The sequence below is a fragment of the Triticum aestivum genome, chromosome 3A (genome assembly GCF_018294505.1).
Source record: "Triticum aestivum cultivar Chinese Spring chromosome 3A, IWGSC CS RefSeq v2.1, whole genome shotgun sequence".
NCBI lineage: Eukaryota > Viridiplantae > Streptophyta > Magnoliopsida > Poales > Poaceae > Triticum > Triticum aestivum.
This window is the reverse complement of record NC_057800.1, coordinates 549,293,301-549,312,707: the sequence shown is the minus strand read 5'-3', so window position 1 is coordinate 549,312,707 and position 19,407 is coordinate 549,293,301. Positions and strand designations below refer to the sequence as shown.

The following is a 19,407-nucleotide window of genomic DNA, read 5'->3' as shown; positions in this document are numbered from 1 at the left end:
CATTTATCACTACACCATTTTACTGCTTATTACTCTGAGAGTTTCCGTATTATTTAACTATACGTGCATTCAACAGATTCAAGAAAATAAAAAAAATGGTTTTTCTACATATTTTCCTTGTGTGGTAGCCAAAAGCACAGCGGACGGTATCCATGTTTTTCGTCCGGTGCACAATACCTTCCCTAGACAAAGCCATTCAAGAAGGAAAATATATATAAATAAGAGCATCCTCAACAAGCGTGTGAAATATCCTACGCACTGGATAAACCGCCAATTTGACGTGTGAGAGGTTGCGCTGATTAAAAGCCGCGCGCGGATGCCCGCCAACTGCCATGCTTTCCCTCCTGCCGCGCCTTCTTCCTCGCCTCTTCTGCCGCCCCGCCGCCGCGCCTTCTCCTCCGTCTCTTCCAGCGCCCCGCCATACCGCCACGCCCCCGGAGCAGCTCAGTGGCTCGACGTGTTTACATCGTCGGACTACACCATCGAGGAGGACGAGGACTAGTTTGATTTAGCATCGCTTTATCTATTTTTATTTAGCATAGTATGAACTGGCTTGTGATTTGGGAAACTATGCTATGAATTTGAACTATGTATTATTTCATTTTTTTGTATGTGTTGTTTCCAAGCACCGGCTAGTCGCATGCAGGATTTTTCCGCGTCTAACGAAGCGCTATAGCGGCATGCTAAATTTTGCAGTGCCTAGTAAAGCAATCACCCTCCTACACGTGCAAAAATGCTATTTCGACACTGTAAATATTTTTTAACGCGCCGCGCTATCATGCATCTGTTGGAGATGCTCTAAAGAAATGTTAAAGTGTGCACGTGGCTACGTACCGATGAGAGGGACGATGTTCTTGTGGCGCAGACGGTTGATGACGCTGACCTCCTCCAGGAAGTCGTCGAAGCGGCGGTTGTCGTTTCGCGTGAACTTCTTGACGGCCACCTCCATTTCTGGACGGCCCGTCTCTGGTGCTGCAGGAAGCCTGCATCTGTACACGGAGCCAAAGGTTCCCGATCCCAACTTCATTGTGCCGTCGAAGTTCTTCGTGGCCTTCTTAATGTCGGAGAAGTCGATCCGGCATGGCATCCCCGGGAGTCGTTGCATGGACTTGGCCAGCTGCTCCAGGTCCTTCTTCCACCTCCTGTACCTGGAGTTGTAGTAAAAACCGACGGCGGCGGCCACGGCAGCCGTGGAAGCCACAGATCCTAGAACGGCGAGCAGTATCACCAGCCATGACTTCTTATTATCATCCTTCTCGGCGGCCGGCGAGAGCCTCTCCACCGTTAGATCCCAGCCGCGGACGCCGGAGAGGACATAGGCCACCCTGGAGGCCGAGAAGCCGACGAACGCGGACTGGTTGGTGCGACCCGTCAAGTTGACGGCCGAGTCGCCGACGAGCTGCTCGCGGGGCTTAGTCCGGCCGGTGGGGGCGACGAAGACTCCGAGGCGGGACAGCACGGCATGGTAGTCGATCCACACGGTCACCATCGGCGTCGCGCCGCTGGGCGTGACGGTGACGTTGAGGCCCACGCGTGGAGACTCCGGGGCGTACGACTTCACCGTGCCAACCTCGACGGTGGCAAAGCGGTTGCTGCCGCGCTCCGTGGGGTCGCCGGGGCCCGAGACGAACGTCGTCACGCTGATAAACTTTCCCTTATACGTCGGGAACCTGTCGAGGAGGACGACGAACGCCACAGGCACTGGTAGAAAAAGAGGCTTCCGTCCAGCCCCATTAGTCGCGAAACTGTAGGAACCGCGACTAATGAGGTCTTTAGTCGCGGTTCGGCAGACGAACCGCGACCAAAGGCCTGGGCCCAGGGCGCTCGGTGGCCAGCTGGTGCACGTGAGGGGCTTTAGTCGCGGTTGGCCAGGCCAACCGCGACTAAAGGTGCGCAAAGGCCTTTAGTCGCGGTTGTCCAGGCCAACCGCGACTAAAGCTCCTCCCCTATATATACCAGTTCAGCACACTCACTTAGCCATTTGGTGCCACTTCTCTTCACAAGCTTCACAAGGGGGTGTAGGTTTGCTTTTGGTTCCTCTTATGCACACAAGGTGTTTGATGAAATACCCTAAGAGGGTGAAACAAACATGATATGAAGTGTTGGAGCCACACTTGAGGTTCCTCATTTATTTTTTCCTCCTCGATCGCGGTTAGCAACTTGAACCTTTCATGCATGTGTGTCATTGATAAAATATGCATGTGTGCAGTTCATTGTTTAATTTATATTGTTTGTAGCTAGTTAGTTTAACAAATGCATGATGGTTAATTATATATTTTATATTATAATAATGCAGATGAATCGGCAATGGATGTACGGTAACCGACTCTCCGGCGAGTTCACTACGGGTTTGAAAGATTTCCTCGTAGTGGCTAATGCGAACAAGCAGGGGGGTTTTGTTATCTGTCCATGTGTTATCTGTAAGAATCAGAAGGGTTACTCTTCCTCAAGAGATGTTCACATGCATCTGCTTCGGCACGGTTTCATGCCAAGCTATAATTGTTGGACCAAGCATGGAGAAAGAGGGGTTATAATGGAAGAAGATGAAGAAGGGGATGATTTCATCGATGAAAGCTATCTTGCTCATTTCGGTGATACTTTCATGGAGGATGCTGAAGGTGAAGGGGAAGGTGAAGAAGAGGCACGTGATGATCCCGTTGATGATCTTGGTCGGACCATTGCTGATGCACGGAGACGCTGCGAAACTGAAAAGGAGAGGGAGAATTTGGATCGCATGTTAGAGGATCACAGAAAGGCGCTGTACCCCGGATGCGATGATGGTCTGAAAAAGCTGGGCTGCACACTGGATTTGCTGAAATGGAAGGCAGAGGCAGGTGTAGCTGACTCGGCATTTGAAAACTTGCTGAAAATGTTGAAGAATATGTTTCCAAAGGATAACGAGTTGCCCGCCAGTACGTACGAAGCAAAGAAGGTTGTCTGCCCTCTAGGTTTAGAGGTTCTGAAGATACATGCATGCATCAACGACTGCATCCTCTACCGCGGTGAATACGAGAATTTGAATGAATGCCCGGTATGCACTGCATTGCGTTATAAGATCAGAGGCGATGACCCTGGTGACGATGTTGAGGGCCAGAAACCCAGGAAGAGGGTTCCCGCCAAGGTGATGTGGTATGCTCCTATAATACCACGGTTGAAACGTCTGTTCAGGAACAAAGAGCATGCCAAGTTGTTGCGATGGCACAAAGAGGACCGTAAGTCGGACGGGGAGTTGAGACACACCGCAGATGGAACGCAATGGAGAAAGATCGACAGATGGTTCAAAGATTTTGCAGCTGACGCAAGGAACATAAGATTTGCTCTAAGTACGGATGGCATGAATCCTTTTGGCGAGCAGAGCTCCAGCCATAGCACCTGGCCCGTGACTCTATGCATCTACAACCTTCCTCCTTGGTTGTGCATGAAGCGGAAGTTCATTATGATGCCAGTGCTCATCCAAGGTCCGAAGCAACCCGGCAACGACATCGATGTGTACCTAAGGCCATTAGTTGATGAACTTTTACAGCTGTGGGGTGGTGTCCGTGTGTGGGATGAGCACAAACAAGAGGAATTTGACCTACGAGCGTTGCTTTTCGTAACCATCAACGATTGGCCTGCTCTTAGTAACCTTTCGGGACTGTCAAATAAGGGATACAATGCATGCACGCACTGCTTACATGAGACTGAAAGTGTACATTTGCCAAATTGTAAGAAGAACGTGTACCTTGGGCATCGTCGATTTCTTCCGAAAATTCATCCAGTAAGAAAGAAAGGCAAGCATTACAACGGCAAGGCAGATCACCGGCCGAAGCCTGCGGAACGCACTGGTGCTGAGGTATTTGATATGGTCAAGGATTTGAAAGTCATCTTTGGAAAGGGTCCTGGCGGACAATCAGTTCCGAAGGGAGCTGACGGGCACGCAGCCATGTGGAAGAAGAAAAGGCACGATCTTGGCACGAGGGGAGACTAAGTGGAAAAGGCACGATCGGAAGGAAATCAACGATATGTATGGACGGCCATTCTCTGACTGAAGCACACCACACTGTACTGACCAATTCCAGCTTGGTGGCTCCGTACTTTGAGAAACACAAGAATATTTTACGCTCGGACAACCCGGGGAAGCCTGAATCCTGGATTAGGAAGGCCCACATGGAGACTTTCGGCAGTTGGTTGAAAAAACATTTAATGAATGACAATGATGTTGTAGATCAGCTGTACATGTTGGCCAAGACACCATCTTCGACTATAACGACTTTCCAAGGGTACGAGATAAATGGGAATACATTTTACACGATCGCCCAAGATAAAAAGAGCACCAACCAAAACAGTGGTGTCCGCTTTGATGCAGCAACCGAGAATGGGCAAAAGGTCACATATTATGGTTACATAGAGGAGATATGGGAACTTGACTATGGACCCTCCTTTAAGGTCCCTTTGTTCCGGTGCAAATGGTTCAAGCTAACAGGAGGTGGGGTAAAGGTGGACCAGCAATACGGAATGACAATGGTGGATTTCAACAATCTTGGTTACCTTGACGAACCATTCGTCCTAGCGAAAGATGTCGCTCAGGTTTTCTATGTGAAGGACATGAGTAGCAAACCGAGGAAACGGAAAGATAAGAAAACGATCAGTGCATCATGCGATGATCCAAAGCGCCACATTGTTCTTTCAGGGAAAAGAAACATCGTGGGAGTGGAGGACAAGACAGACATGTCAGAAGATTATAATATGTTTGCTGAAATTCCGCCCTTCAAAGTGAACACCGACCCAAGCATTAAGTTAAATGATGAGGATGCTCCATGGATACGGCACAATCGTAAGCAAGCAGGGACACAAGGGAAGAAATGATGTGTAATAATTTATTGTATCAAACCTTTTGTCAAACCTTCAAGGGGTTTTAAAATGAATTAGTTTTATTTTTCTGATTTTTTTGATATATAATTGTATTTTTAAGATTTGAAAATGAAGAAAAAAACAGAAGAAAAAAACAGAAGAAAAAAGCAAACAGAAGAAAAACATAAGAAAAAAGGAAAAACAGAAGAAAAAAACAGAAGAAAAAAGGAAAAAGGAAAAAGGAAGAAAAAAACAGAAGAAAAAGGAAGAAAAAACAGAAGAAAAAAACAGAAGAAAAAAGGAAAAACAGAAGAAAAAAACAAACAGAAGAAAAACATAAGAAAAAAGGAAAAAGGAAAAAAGGAAGAAAAAAAGAAAATATGCCACCTACTGGGCCACCACGGCCTGAATACGACTAGAAACCCATTAAAGGGCCAGGATTCAGGCCCGCAGAAGACCCAGTAGGCCCACAGGCACACAGTGACAGAATAGGCCCGTAAGCCTGCATTTGAGAGGAGCTCGAAGTGGTAAGCGCAGCCGCGCTTATAAACCACTGTCGAAGCCTCTCGGCTAGCGAGGTGGGACTAAACATCCCACCGCACCGCGCCAGTTCTAGCACAGCCCTTTAGTCGCGGTTGGGGAGGCGGACCGCGACTAAAGGGTCTTTCTGCGCGGGAACGGAGGCGGCGCCAAAACCCTTTAGTCGCGGTTGGGGAGGCGGACCGCGACTAAAGGATACCTTTAGTCGCGGTTGGGGTGGCGGGCCGCGACTAAAGGGTCTTTCTGCGCGGGAACGGAGGCGGCGCCAAAACCCTTTAGTCGCGGTTGGGGAGGCGGACCGCGACTAAAGGGCACCCTTTAGTCGCGGTTGGGGTGGAGGGCCGCGACTAAAGGGTACCTTTAGTCGCGATCCGCCTCTCCAACCGCGACTAAAGGTGCGTCCATAAATACTGCACTTAGCAGTTTTGCCACTTCCCATTCTGCTCTCTCTCGACGCCGAAGCGCTGCCCCGGCCGACGCCGACGCCGAAGCCCTGCCCCGACGCCGACGCCGACGCCGAAGCCCTGCGCGCCGCCGCCCCCGTCCCCAGTGAGCGCCGCCTCCGCCCGTGCCCTGCCCGCCTCCGCCCGTGCCCTGCCCGCCGCCTCCGCCCGTGCCCTGCCCGCCTCCGCCCGTGCCCTGCCCGCCGCCCGCCGCCCGCCGCCCTGCCGCCCGCCCTGCAGGAAGAAAGAAGAAGAAGAAGAAAGAAGAAGAAGGAAGGAAGAAAAAAACAAAAGAAAAACAGAAGAAAAACAAGAAAAAGGAAGAAAAAAGGAAAAAGGAAGAAAAAAAGAAAAAGGAAGAAAACAACAGAAGAAAAAAGAAAGAAGAAAAAAAAGGAAGAAGAAAAAAAGAAAGAAGAAAGAAAGAAGAAAGAATATGTTTTGGAAGAAAAAAAGAAAGAAGAAAGAAAGAAGAAAGAAAGGAATATGAAGAAAGAAAGAAGAAAGAATTTTTTTGTGTCTAATAAAATCAATTTTTTGAAATACACGAAAAAATGAAATGAAATGAAAAAGAAAAAATGAAATGAAAAAGAAAAGAAAAAAAGGATAAAAACAGGAAAAGAAAAAATGAAATGAAATGAAAAAGAAAAGAAAAAAGAGTGTGGCCAGCACCCCTTCCTCGCCCCCTCTACCGCGACACCCTCTCCCACCCCTTCCTCGCCCCCTCCTTTCGCCACCGCCCTTTCGCCACCGCCACCGCCACCAAGTTTGTCAGCCAATGCGGAGCCACTGTTAGAGACAACGTCTCGATCACCGTCCAGGAGTGGAATGAGCCAAAGAAGGCACGAATTGATGGTTTCACTTTTGTCGATAAGAGAACAAAAAAAGATTGCTTCAAGAAGCTTATGGAACATTTCGTTCTACCTCCGAAATACAACAAATTCGATGAGGAGGGTAACAAGATTGAGGAAAACAAGAAGAGGAGGAGGCTAGTCAAACAGTTCGCTCTTCATAAGATGGCCGACGCATTCCGGAAATTCAAGCAAAATCTAGCCCATGACTTTGTCAAGCAGAACAAGACTCCGGATTTCAAAGGACAATATGAGAAACTGAAAGATGATTGGCTAGAATTTGTGAAGCAAAAGAAATCGGAGCAGTTCATTCAAATATCGAAAAAAAATAAGGAAAATGCGGCTAAGAAGGAGTACAATCATGTTATGGGGCCAGGAGGGTATCGCCTTTGGGAGCCTAGGTGGGAGAAGATGGAGAACAAGCTGAGGGCGCGAGGAATCCGTCCAGGTACGGAGGGATGGGACCCAAGGGCCAAAAGCTGGTGGTACGGGCATGGGGGAACGCTGAACCCGGAGACAGGGGAGTGTGTTTACCGGGGCAAATTAATTAAACCCACCCAAGCCCTTATTAACGCAATGAGGGATGCTCAACAGGGGAAGATCAAGTTCAACAGAGAGAACGACGCGCTGACAAAAGCCCTCGGGAATCCTGAACACGGAGGACGTGTACGAGGCATGGGGCACATTCCGTGGAAAATAGGGTTCCCCCAGAACGATGACCCGTACGGTTACAGAAGCCGTAAGAGAAAGATGGATCGGGAAGAAGATGTTGTGGCGCGGTTGGCATCGGAAATGGATGTGATGAAGAAAACCATGAGTGTACTAGTAGCCGAAAGAGATGCAGCTCGGGTGCAGCATGAAGATCATCCAGCGGATCTCGGAAGCCAGCAGCGGAGAAGCAGCGTGGCTTCCACGGAGGCCCCACCGGCTGGTGCAGATGCACCGACGATCGAAATTACTGCACCGGAGCCTCTGGTGGTCCAAATTACTGCACCGGAGCCTCTGGTGGTCGAAATTACTTCACCGGAGCATCCTCGCTACCCCGTGGACGATATAAAGGAGATGAAAGAATGTCATCTGTATTATCCTATCGGGAACATGTCCATGAAGGTAGCCATCGGCAGTGCTTTACCATGTTTACCTGGAGCACTCCACCACAACAACCCCATTCAAGATGGCTATGCTCGTGTCACGGTGGAGGACATAGTCCAAGGGTTTGAGGACCTGGAGATTGACATTGCTACACCTGAAGGAGAGAAAAGACTTGGAGATGTCAAGCGCCATTTCATTCTATGGCAAAAGAAGTTTATCAAGTTTCCAGGCGAGGCGCCAAGGACAACAAGTCCACCCCCCTACGGTGGTGGTGGTGGCGGTGGCGGTGGTGGTGGTGGTGGTGGTGGTGGTGGTGGTGGCGGTTCACCTACACCTCCGTCACGTCAGCCGACGCCGCCCCCCAGTCCACAACGTCCGGCGGGTGATCAGCCGCCGCCCCCCAGTCCTCGTCCGGCGGGTGATCAGACGCCGCCCCCCAATCCACCTCCGGCAAAGAAGCAGAAGCAGTCCTGGATTATTAACCCGGACCCTTATGTACCTAAGACCACAAAGGTACCGGAGCCATCACTGAAGCCTCTCCCCACAAGGCCTTGGGAACGTAGTGCCGAGGAAGTCGACGCGGTCGCGGCTGCTGATTTGGAGAAATGGAAGGCGGACTGCAAGAAGAAAAGAGAGCCCGAGCCCAAGCCAGTATTTTCTGATGAGCAAAAGAAGTGGGCTAAGTCATTTTTGAGCACACCGTCCCAAGCCGCGAAGAATCTGCCTAACGACTATGCACGTGAACTTCGCAGGCAGGCACTCATGTTCAAGGAGAACAAAGAGCGGGAGAAGGCCGAAAGTAAAAAAAGCGGGAAACAAGTTGCCCAGCTCGGGGAACAAAGTAAACAATCGATTGCCCCGCTTATAGTGGAAGCCTTCTGTCCGGATGCCCCCGAGATCATACAAGCTGCGGCAGCACAGGGATTGACTGTAACGAGTGCCAGAGAACAAGCGGCCAACTTAGGTATTACTCTTCGTGAACTGTTAGGCCTTGATGAGGCGCCAGTGAAGGAGGTAGTAATTACATATGTCAAGAATGGGCCTCTCGTCGAGCCTGCGCAGGAAAAGGATCTACCTCCACAAATGAAAGGTCTGCTGAAATGGTACAAGGGTTACATAAAAAATAAAAGCGCCAAAGAATATATTTATGCGGAAGTTAGACATGAGCATCACTTCAAACATTACTATGTACAAATTGAACTGAGTGAATTGTTCCAGCTTTTCAATCTGCGCGAGCTCGATAAATCTATCATCAGTTGCTATGTTCTGTAAGTGATTTATTAATTTCTACCCCATCTCGTTCATATTGCCTGCACTATATATATGTCCTAACTATATTGTTGTGTCCGCTATTATACATGCAGAATGAAGATTAAGGAATGCAGAGTAAGGAACATCCATGATGTTGGGTTCATTGACCCACACATCGTTAATGGACATGTGTTGGAGCGTCACCCCGCCGACGTGGAGGCAGACCTGTGGCACTTTCTTACAAAGCAGGAACTCAAAAGTGATATTCTATTTCCTTACCATTTTGAGTGAGTGTTTCTGTCTTGAGCACATTCTCTTTTGTTTACTCCATGCATGGTATGTGGCCGGCTAATCGATGAGTTATGCATGACGTACTGTGCATGTATCGTGTCCGCAGGTTCCACTAGATTCTGCTAGTAATTAAAGTTAACACCTCAGAATGTCTCGTCCACGACTCTGTGAATATGGATCCAAAGCTTTGGGGCGGCATGAGAAGAATGCTGCAGAAGTAATTATTTTCATTCATTTGCGCTCTATATCGATCGGCCTATTTCGTTCATTTCCTAATATCAAGTAACTAATTAATAACTCTCTTGTTCATTTAATTTTCTTTGCCTCGTAGGGTTTGGAGACGGTTCGTAGATACAAAGGTCGGTGAATTCAAAAAAGAGCTAGAATTCAAAATGTTAAAGGCTAAGAATGCTGGGGATATTCAGCCACCGGAGACCAATCTATGTGGATACTATGTCTGTGAGATGATCCGGAGATACACCTCTGAGCGGGTTCCGAGTGATACCAATGCTAAGAGGAATAACCTCCGGTGGATGCTTAGTCCAGAAGCTCGCTTCCGACCACCTCAAGAGGAACTAGCTGGATGGTTCAGCAGGGAAGTCCTCCATCCTAAAGGAGAACACTATTACGAGGACGTAGAACTTTATATGCATTAAATCATGTATGGAAACTTGTTCAAAATTGTATATGGTCATCCGATGATATTGAATATATATTGTATATTCCTCTTGAATTCTTTTTGGTTCTAATTTCAAATTTATTTGAAATTGTACATTCATATGCATGTATGTAGTACCGTAGAATATATGAAACTCCTTCAAAATTAAAATAAAGCACAAAAGAAATAAAACAATACAAATTAAACAGAAAACAGGTTTAAGGGGGGGGGCTAAAACCCTAAACCTGCGGCGGCCTTTAGTCGCGGTTGGCCAGAAGAACCGCGACTAAAGGTCCTCCGCCCCGACGGCCACCTGGCGCCCACGTGGACGGGCCTTTAGTCGCGGTTCTTAAGCAACCGCGACTAAAGGGGGGGGCCTTTAGTCGCGCCCGGTCTGTCGCGGTTGCGCAACCGCGACTAATGGCAGTTGCGAACCGCGACCAAAGGCCCTTTTTCCACCAGTGAGGGGAGGTCCCGTCCATGGTGAAGCTTGTGTTGAAGGATGCCTGGCGGGGAGGTCCCTGCCGGCCATCACCGCCGCGCCAGAGCTCGACTGTCCGCGAGAGGACCACGAACCCGGCGGACTCGTTCACCGCGGAGAGAGTCGGGTGGTCGATGCCGAACAGGGTTGGACCTGATACTACCTGTGACTGGTTGGTGACGACCGTCAAGCCGTCGGCCGTGGTACTGTTGATGGTGGCGAAGCTATAGGCCACGACGTCGTCCCGCGCCGCCCCGGAGGAGATCATCGTAAAGAAGAGCAACAGGAGAGCTCCTAGAAGAAGGTTATGATATCCCGGACCCAACATCTTACTGCTCGCCTGTTCTTAGAAATGGAATTGGGCTGTGGATTAATCATAATGAAAAGTACGGATGTGGGGTTTTATAGATGAGATTGAGACCTATCTGCATGGTTAGTCAAGAACCTAGGATTGGCTCCAAAGTAGATGAAACGGTCCGCACTGTTTTTTTTTTCAAAACAGAAACGGTCTGCACATGATACTTGCCTCACTAACTTTTGTTCATTCCTGTATTTTATTCCAAATAAAAATTTATGAACACATCACAAAGTTTACACATGGGGATATACCATTGGATTGCTTATATCAGTAAAAAATGTCCGAGTCAAAATTTGCATTCATACCGTAGAGTTGACTGCAGGGGTTGAGAGGAACAACTGAATTGAGGAATTGAGGTTATTTATGTCAGTGGTTCGGTTGAACCATAAGGATATATACATAAACTAGATGATCTTCAACTTTTCATTGTCAGAACATTGTCGAGGTCATTGTCAGATTAATCCAACATCGAATCCTTCATGACCTTGGAAAAAGTCCAAGCTCAGCTATTTCGTGCTAGACGCAGATTCTGTAAGTCTAACTAGCTTGGAGGCAAAGGATGCTATATTAAAAATGGTGAACATTAACAAGCTCTTCAGCTTTTGCAATGTCTACTCTTTGGTGAAGCCGTTGTCACACCTAGTAGTAAGGACAACGCTGAATCCGTCATGGCCGTAAAAAATGATTAATCCCAGCAATTTTGTGCCGTAGGGAAGTTCCCAAAGCCTAGCTTCCACCACAATGCCTATTCAGCACTGGGTATTGCATATAAAAAACTCAACTGCACAAAAAACTTTTTGATTCATAGGGTAGGGAAATCATAGGAATAGAAAAGTCATAGGAAATGAGATGACATGCATCTCAAATCCTATGAGTAGGAATAGGAAAGAAGATGTCCTTTGATTCACTTCATACGATTTTTTCCATTAAGTCTAGGCTAATGTTTATTTTCCTATGAAATGTGGAGGATAGGAAGAATTCCTCCATAGGAATAGGATTCCATTCCTACAAACCAAAGGGCTCTAAAGGAATTTTTCCTGCAAAAATCTTATCCTATGAAATTCCTACAAAAATCCTCCAAACCAAAGGAGGCCTTACTATGCACGTAACTACTCCCTCCATTCATAAATATAAGATGTATTGGATATTTCAGTATAGATTACATACAGATTGAAATGAGTGAACAAGCACACTAAGACATATCTCTATACGTCGGATTCTAAAATAAGTTGGCACATCTTATAGTATTTGTTAACGATGGGAGCAATTGGTAATATTGGATATTGCAAACATTCAGTTAGGTGTCGTCTAGTAGCAATATAAAATAGTTATCTCATCTACATGATCCACATGGGATATGCACAATGCAACCATCATGTAGGCTCACACATATGAGGTTCCTACAAACTATTAGTCGCAAAAGGCAGCAGTAGGTTCATCGAACTTCAGTATGAACAATCAACTCTACAGCCACTACAAAAGGTCAGAGATCACCATGCTAAGACAATTGATACATAAGCAGTCATGCACTTTAGGATCTTTCCCAGGAAACGGTAAACCAATTAAGTGAACAACTTGCACCATAGTAACCACCATGTAAGTTCAGATAAATAAGGTGGTCAAACTGGATACATACTAAGGCAATTTATTGGCTTGGTAACTACTGATCACCATACCAACTTGGAAGCAGCTGGAATAGCAATAACATCTTCACTTCAGCGATTCAGTCCTGAGGGAAGAGCCATGCTGCAAGACACATCTCATCACAACGTTTCCAGGAGATCATTGGGTGAGGGGAAGAGACCTTGCCGTCTCTCATGTTATAGGCACTGCAAAAGGTGTTCTCATCATAGCCGTATTTCACACGATTCACTTCGTCATCATCCAAGAAAAAGATGCGATCACCCGGCAACCCATACTGAGACACAGAGACAGCCCTGGAGCACCTTCTCCCAAGAAACAGCACCTGGTCATCCCCCACAGTTGTCACCTTCACCCACCGTGAATGCTCAAAGTCAGCCTCGAATACCTCAAACTCATTCCCGAAAGAAAAATCTCCGTCTTCAAGTTCAGGAACCCAAATCTTCCTGCATACCATCAGCAATTTACCGCGTGATTCAACCAGGTAGAGCTTCTTGCCGGGTGCATTGTCACCTTCGGACGCAACTGTCTGCCAGGGATCACCCTTGATGACCTGTCCAACTCGAGAAACCTGTGGATCCCCGGTGCATTGGTCCTGGCTGATGTTCACCACAAAGAGGTTCTCATCATTGGCAATGGCGTAGAGCTTGCCCTGGTAGAACGCCATGTCTTCATAAAGCCTACACCTGTCGTACGCGCGTACTGACCACGACGAGGCCCCCGGCTGGCACATTAGAATCTGACTGGGGCCTCCTGGATGGCATATTGGAAGGTGACAGGGCCTTCCAACACCGACCAGAGCAGCAACAAGGTTGGGAGAGCACAATATTATCTTGCTCATGCGCAGCTTCCCTTCCATGTCCTCTATATGCATCCATGTGGTGTAAGGGTCGGGGGAGCGCTCCCCGTCTTCCCATTTTGTCCATTTCTGGACTGCGTTTGGAGGACGCAGCCGGACGCGCGAGAGAGGAGGGAGCCTGACGGTTGCCCTGGCGAACGGGTCATGCAGGAAGCACTCGTCGTCGCGCGGGAAGACGAGCCAGCTGCCGCAGACGCCCTGGTACCCGGCGAAGCCGAATCCCGGGAAGCGGAAGGGCTTGGCGTAGGGGAGGCTGTAGAAGGTGCCGTCCGGGAGCGCGAGCAGCGGCAGCGGCGGGTGCAGGCGGAGGAACTGCTGCGCGACGTCGCGCCACTGCGGGCACACGGCGGCGAAGCGGGCGCGGTCGGCATAGGCGGGGAGGAGGCGGAGCACCAGGCTTGCCAGGTCCAGCGGGATGGCCGACCACGACGGCGGCGGCGAGCGCGGCTGCGTCTCCGCCATCGTTCCTGCGAGAATACTCAGTGGGTGAGATCCTGGTTCATCGCAACCGACCAAGCACACGAAGCGTCGAGCACTTGGCGTGCACGGTTCAGCGGATGGGGTACCACCATTCCACCACCGGAGTTTCGAGGAGAGGGGTGAGGAAGAGGCGCATACCGGATCTCAGAGGCGGGTACCAGATGTCATAGGCTGGTGGCGGAGTGGGCGTCGATCGCGCCGGCGAGGAAGCTAATCGTACCGCCGCCGCCGCCGCCGCTGCTGTGTGGAAGTTAAGGTAGGGTCTGCTCTGCCTTTTTTTTTTGTAGTGGAACGCAAGGTCTGCTCTGCCGGCCGGGCCGTGTGGTGTCACCAAAGTGTAAGGCCATTTTCGTGAAATGGGCCGCGGCCTGGTCTGGTCCAGGGCGCTCCCGGGTTCCGGCGAGACGCTGCTGCATGCATGCAGCTCCGGCCTCGCCTCGACCTCCGGGCTCCGCGGGATCCACTAATTCCTCGCTTCCAATGCATGGCGTCCTGCTCCTACATGTCCCCGACCTTCCCTCTCCTCTCGTTCCTTCCTCCCCCTGTTTCTCTCCCTCCGACTCTCCTGTCTGTCCTGCACAGCGCGCCGGGCGTCCTGCTCCCGTCGGCCGGTCGGCATTATTGATGCGGTGGTGGTCGTGTGATGAGGAAGCTGTGCCCGAACCATGACCGCGACGACTCCCTGGACACCGTGCTGGAGGTGCCCATCCCCGATGAGATGCTCGCCAACGCCCCCGGCGCCGACAAGCGCCGGGGGGGCGGTGCCAACATGCGCGCCTGGCTCAAGACCCAGGCGTTCGACCGCGCCACTGCCGACGGGCCCGCCGCCGCCGCCGCCAACGCCGAGCTCCAGCTCTTCCTCAACGTCGTCGGCTCGCCGCTCATCCCCTGCCCCGTCCCCCACGACCGCGCCTTCAGCCGCTCCATCCGGGACTCCTCCATCGTAAGCCATGCATGCATGCTCCGTGCACGCCACAGCAACAGCAGCACACACGGTTGAATTCATTCCTGACGCGCGTAGCGTACGTGTGTTTGGTTGTGTGGATGCATGAATGAAGCAAGCGTCGACGGCCAAGTACATCATGCATCAGTACATCGCCGCCACGGGCGGGCAGGCGGCGCTGCAGGGCGTGCAGAGCATGTACGCCGTCGGGAAGGTGAAGATGTGCGCGTCCGAGTTCCACCTCGGCGACCAGACAGTCACCGCCGCCCAGGGACGCGCCGAGGTCGGCGGCTTCGTGCTCTGGCAGAAGTGCCCCGAGGTCTGGTACTTCGAGCTCATCATGGCCGGTCACAAGATGAGCGCCGGCAGCGACGGCAAGGTCGCCTGGCGCCAGTCCGCCGCCGAGAACTCCCACGCCTCCCGCGGCCCGCCCCGCCCCCTCCGCCGGTCCCTCCAGGCACGCCCACGTATCCTACCAATTGTACGATGTATTCCACCAGATGCATCGATCAATTCGAGACCTTCTTGACGCATGCATGCATGGCCTGCAGGGTCTGGACCCGCGGTCGATCGCCAACCTCTTCTCCGACGCGGTATGCATCGGCGAGAAGGTCATCAACGGCGAGGAATGCTTCATCCTGAAGCTGGAGGCGAGCGCCGCGACACTGCGGGCGCGGAGCGCGGCTGCGTTCGACATCATCCACCACACGGTGTGGGGATACTTCAGCCAGCGCACTGGCCTGCTCATCCAGCTCGAGGATAATCACCTGCTCCGCATGAAGTCGGGCAAGGGCGCGCGACGCAGTGAGAACATCTTTTGGGAGACCAGCATGGAATCCGTCATCAACAACTACCGCCACATCGACGGCGTCAACATCGCGCACGGCGGGAAAACCGCCGTCACGCTCTTCCGCTACGGCGAGGGCTCCGTCAACCACAAGAGGAAGCTGGAGGAGACGTGGACGGTGGAGGAGGCCGACTTCAACGTGAAAGGCCTCACCTCCGACTACTTCCTGCCGCCGTCAGACCTCAAGAAGGAGGGCGACGACCAGCCCGGCGGATGACCGGACACCGCGAATAATCAAGTGCTCGCGGTAGTGCTAATTTGAAACAAACAACGTTAATCCAAGGACATCGAAATCCATTACTTCCAGGCTAATCTTTTCTGTAGACGTGGCCATAGCTGTATGTGTGTTGATTCTTCTTTCAACCAATCGCAAGTACACGCCATGATCCAGGAATAGAATTACTTAAAGTTTCTTCTCTCTTCTATGGGAAAGCATGGCTATGAAGTAGCATTGCATAAATTGAAGTTGTTGTCAGAACCCTGATCTTAAGTCACACCGATCTAGCATGTAACACTTCATATCACTTTGCGGCCCCACGCATGATATTTTCACGGGTGTCACCTTATTTGGCCCGGGACCGTTTGCGCCTTTTGGCTCACGTATATGATAGTGTCGCTAGCATCCATATGACAGAGAACCCGGGCCGACATGACTAGCCGTGAACCCAAAGTGGCACTAACTTACGGGGACATGCATACATGAAACAATATCAAACATGCCGGTCATCAGCGTGTGAATCCGGGCTGTAGCAGCTGGGCTAACAGGACTCCGGGAACCCGGGCTGTAGCATGCTAGCAGGACTCAGGAAATCACCGCGTGACATTTCCCCGAAGGGACAGACACAGGAACGAAGTGAATCACATGCCGGCCAGTCTAAGTGTTCCGGAGCAGTAGTACTGGACTAGCAGGACTCCGGTAAACCGGGCTGTAGCAGACTACCAAGGCTCAGTGGAAACACCAGACTATATTTCCCCATAAGAGAGGCTACCAAGGATAAACAAATAGATTGTCGGATCCCACACATACCAAGCATTTCAATAACATACACACAATATGCTCGATATGTGCAAATACAACATGACATCACAACAAAACTCTATGACTCAAAGTATTTATTCATTAGGCTCCGAAGAGCCAGATATTACAAACATGGGTCTCATGACCCAACATTCAGAGCATACCAGACAAAGCACATGCGGAAGCTTAACATGTCTGAGTACAGATATCTACAAATGAAAAAGGCTGAGAAGCCTGACTATCTACCAGATCCTGCCGAGGGCACAAGATCGTAGCTGAGGTAACAAGCTAAACGTCGAAGTCCACATGGAACTACTAGCGAGACTGGCGTCTCTCTGCAAAACATGAAATAGACAAACGTGAGTACAAATGTACCCAGCAGGACTTACATCAGAACTATCTACATATGCATCGGTATCAATAAAGGGGGTGGTGGAGTTTAACTGCAGCAAGCCAGCTTTGACTCAGTGGCTAACCTGAACTACGACTGCAAGTAACACTTTTGAGGTGGCGCACACGAGTCCACATATTCACCATATCAATACACCGCTAAGGATCCGCTCCCGTCTCCCTACGAGAACGCCATCCATAGCACTCAAACTTATCTTTCGCATTTTAGAGTATCCACTTTCACTTGTCTATGAACTGTATAGGCAACCAAGTAGTCCTTTACCGCGGACGCGGCTATTCGAATAGATGATGTTAACCCTGCAGGCGTGTACTTCTTCATACACGCTCTCACCACCTACCGTCGTTTACACGACATGTACTCGGCAACCTTCAAGCGGAAGCCCAACGAGGGTGTCGGCCACGGCCTACCTAAACACTCAAGTCTCTAGTCCAGGTTTATCGCCTATCCGGGTTCCATCCGCAGGGAGTCCGGCCGAGGATTCCACATACGGCCCCGAACGATGTGTACAGGGTTCCGAGACACCAAACGGGCGCCCGACATGCCCGGCCACGGTGTATCTACCGCATCATAGCCCACCCCTGGGGTCAGCGCTACGCATGGCCGCCAACACATATCCTACAAACACCAGAAACTAGTTGCAACTCCTGGACTGAGGACTAGGGTGGTTAAGAAGCTGAGAGGGTCAATTAAGGATCCCAATGCATGGTAGTAACTGGTTCTTAAATCACACATACAGATCTCGGTGCTTAAGGACGATTCCAAATGAAACAACCCACCATATACTCCTACATGGCCTCTCATTGATACCTTTACCAAATCGTGTTCAACACACTTAGCTCACACACAGTAGGACATGTTCACCATTTTCCAATTCATCCCCGATGAATCAGACCTGACACAACTCTAAGCAATAGCAGGCATGACAAACAAGCATGAATGAGTAGGCACATCATGGCTCAAACAACTCCTACTCATGCTAGTGGGTTTCATCTATTTACTGTGGCAATGACATGTCATGCAGAGGAAAGGGGTTCAACTACCACAGCATGTAACAGTTGAATCGTTGTTGTCCTAATGTAGTAAAAGAGAGCAGGAGCGAGCAAGTGGGTTTGTATCGGAATGAACAAGGGGGTTTGCTTGCCTGGCACTTCTGAAGATAGTATAGTTCTTCATTGGTGTCATCGACCTCTTCATCGAAAACATCGTCTACCGAGGGGGAACAACCACCGGCAAACACAGAAGAAACACAATCAATGCAATGCAACAATATGATGCATGCTCATGACATGGCAATATGCTATTGATTGAACTAATGCAACTAGCAACATATTAAATGAAGTTGGTTTGAACCAAAGGTTCAAATTCAAACTCTATATGTGCTTTCTTAAATGCCATTTAATTGAATTGTCCTAAGCAGAGGACATAAGTTGCTCTGACATGCATGCAAATGCCATAAGCAGATTCTTTGGATTTTTCTGATCATTTTCATATATAAATTGTTTGATTTGGAGCTACGGTTGATTTTCTATGATTTTTAGAAGTTTTGGCTATTTTCTGGAATTTCCTGGATAAAAATAAATCCAGAAAACACTTATTGCGTCACTGTGACGTCAGCAGTCAACAGGGCGGTCCAGGTCAAACCTGGCCAGTGGGGCCCGCTGGTCAGTGACTCAGTTAATTAACTGAGTTAATTAGCGCTAAGCTAACACTAACTAAAATGTCAGCAGGGCTGGGCCCACATGTCAGCGAGTCAGTGGGTTAACTAAGTTAATTAACACTATTTAAACTAACACAAATTAAACAGGTGCCTGAGCCCACACGTCAGGACCCAGGGGAGGTCAAACCGGGGTCAACCCAGGCCAGCGGGGTCAAACCCTACCGGTCAAAGCGGTCAACCCGCCGGCGTTTAGTCGCCGGCGAGGGCCGATACGGCGGCGTGGCTCGGAAAAGCGCTAAAGGGCCTCGTTCGAAGCGTGTCTAGGTGCGTTGGAAAGCTCTTGCTCCCGCGCGTCGAACGGTGCAGGTGCTGGGTTGTGGGGAGGCCGGAGCTCGCCAGAGTGGAGCCCGTGGCGGTTGCCGGAGCTCGGGTTCGAGTGGCTCAGCGCTATGGTGCACGAGAAGACGAGCTGGTGGCGGCGTTAGCTTGCCGCAGAGCTACGAAGCACGTAGTCGTGCTCGGGAACGAGGTTTGCTAGCTCTTGTTATGGCGGCGACAAGAACGGCGGCGGCCGGCTCACGGCTCTGGTGGAAACGGCGGGTACACGGCGCAACAGAGCACGGGGAGAGAGGGGAACGGCAGAGGAGGGTCAGAGAGCTCAGGGAGGCACAGGAGGCAGCAAATCAACGGCGACGATCTTCGGTGCCGACGAGGGGAACAGCGGTGCTTGCGGCATCCAGGGGCATCCGGCGTCG

At 50.2% G+C, this 19,407-nt stretch overlaps 2 protein-coding genes across 2 annotated transcripts; one reads left to right on the top strand and one right to left on the bottom strand.

The window, feature by feature from the left end:
- Positions 1-826: 826 nt before the first annotated feature.
- On the bottom strand, positions 827-14,143 carry LOC123056981 (L-type lectin-domain containing receptor kinase I.8). Its single transcript, XM_044480177.1, has 4 exons — positions 13,914-14,143; positions 12,905-13,762; positions 10,425-10,590; positions 827-1,700 (listed from the first exon to the last, which is right to left on the bottom strand). The coding sequence occupies exons 2-4, from the start codon at positions 13,755-13,757 to the stop codon at positions 827-829; spliced, it is 1,893 nt and encodes a 630-aa protein (XP_044336112.1). The 5' UTR covers positions 13,758-13,762; positions 13,914-14,143.
- A 126-nt stretch (positions 14,144-14,269) lies between these two features.
- LOC123062145 (uncharacterized) lies at positions 14,270-16,089 on the top strand. The gene is made up of 3 exons (XM_044485508.1): positions 14,270-14,718; positions 14,834-15,175; positions 15,270-16,089. Exons 1-3 carry the CDS (start codon positions 14,419-14,421, stop codon positions 15,780-15,782), a joined length of 1,155 nt encoding a protein of 384 aa, XP_044341443.1. The 5' UTR covers positions 14,270-14,418; the 3' UTR covers positions 15,783-16,089.
- The last annotated feature ends 3,318 nt before the right edge of the window (positions 16,090-19,407 follow it).

Coding starts and splice junctions, on each gene's coding strand:
- LOC123056981 (XM_044480177.1), bottom strand. CDS start 13,757: ATGGCGGAGACGCAGCCGCGCTCGCCGCCGCCGTCGTGGTCGGCCATC. Junction 10,591..12,904: donor CTACCTGGTTGAATCACGCG/GTAAATTGCTGA, acceptor AGGTAGTATCAG/GTCCAACCCTGTTCGGCATC. Junction 1,701..10,424: donor TTCACCATGGACGGGACCTC/CCCTCACTGGTG, acceptor TTTTCTACCAGT/GCCTGTGGCGTTCGTCGTCC.
- LOC123062145 (XM_044485508.1), top strand. CDS start 14,419: ATGAGGAAGCTGTGCCCGAACCATGACCGCGACGACTCCCTGGACACC. Junction 14,719..14,833: donor CCATCCGGGACTCCTCCATC/GTAAGCCATGCA, acceptor GCATGAATGAAG/CAAGCGTCGACGGCCAAGTA. Junction 15,176..15,269: donor CCCTCCGCCGGTCCCTCCAG/GCACGCCCACGT, acceptor CATGGCCTGCAG/GGTCTGGACCCGCGGTCGAT.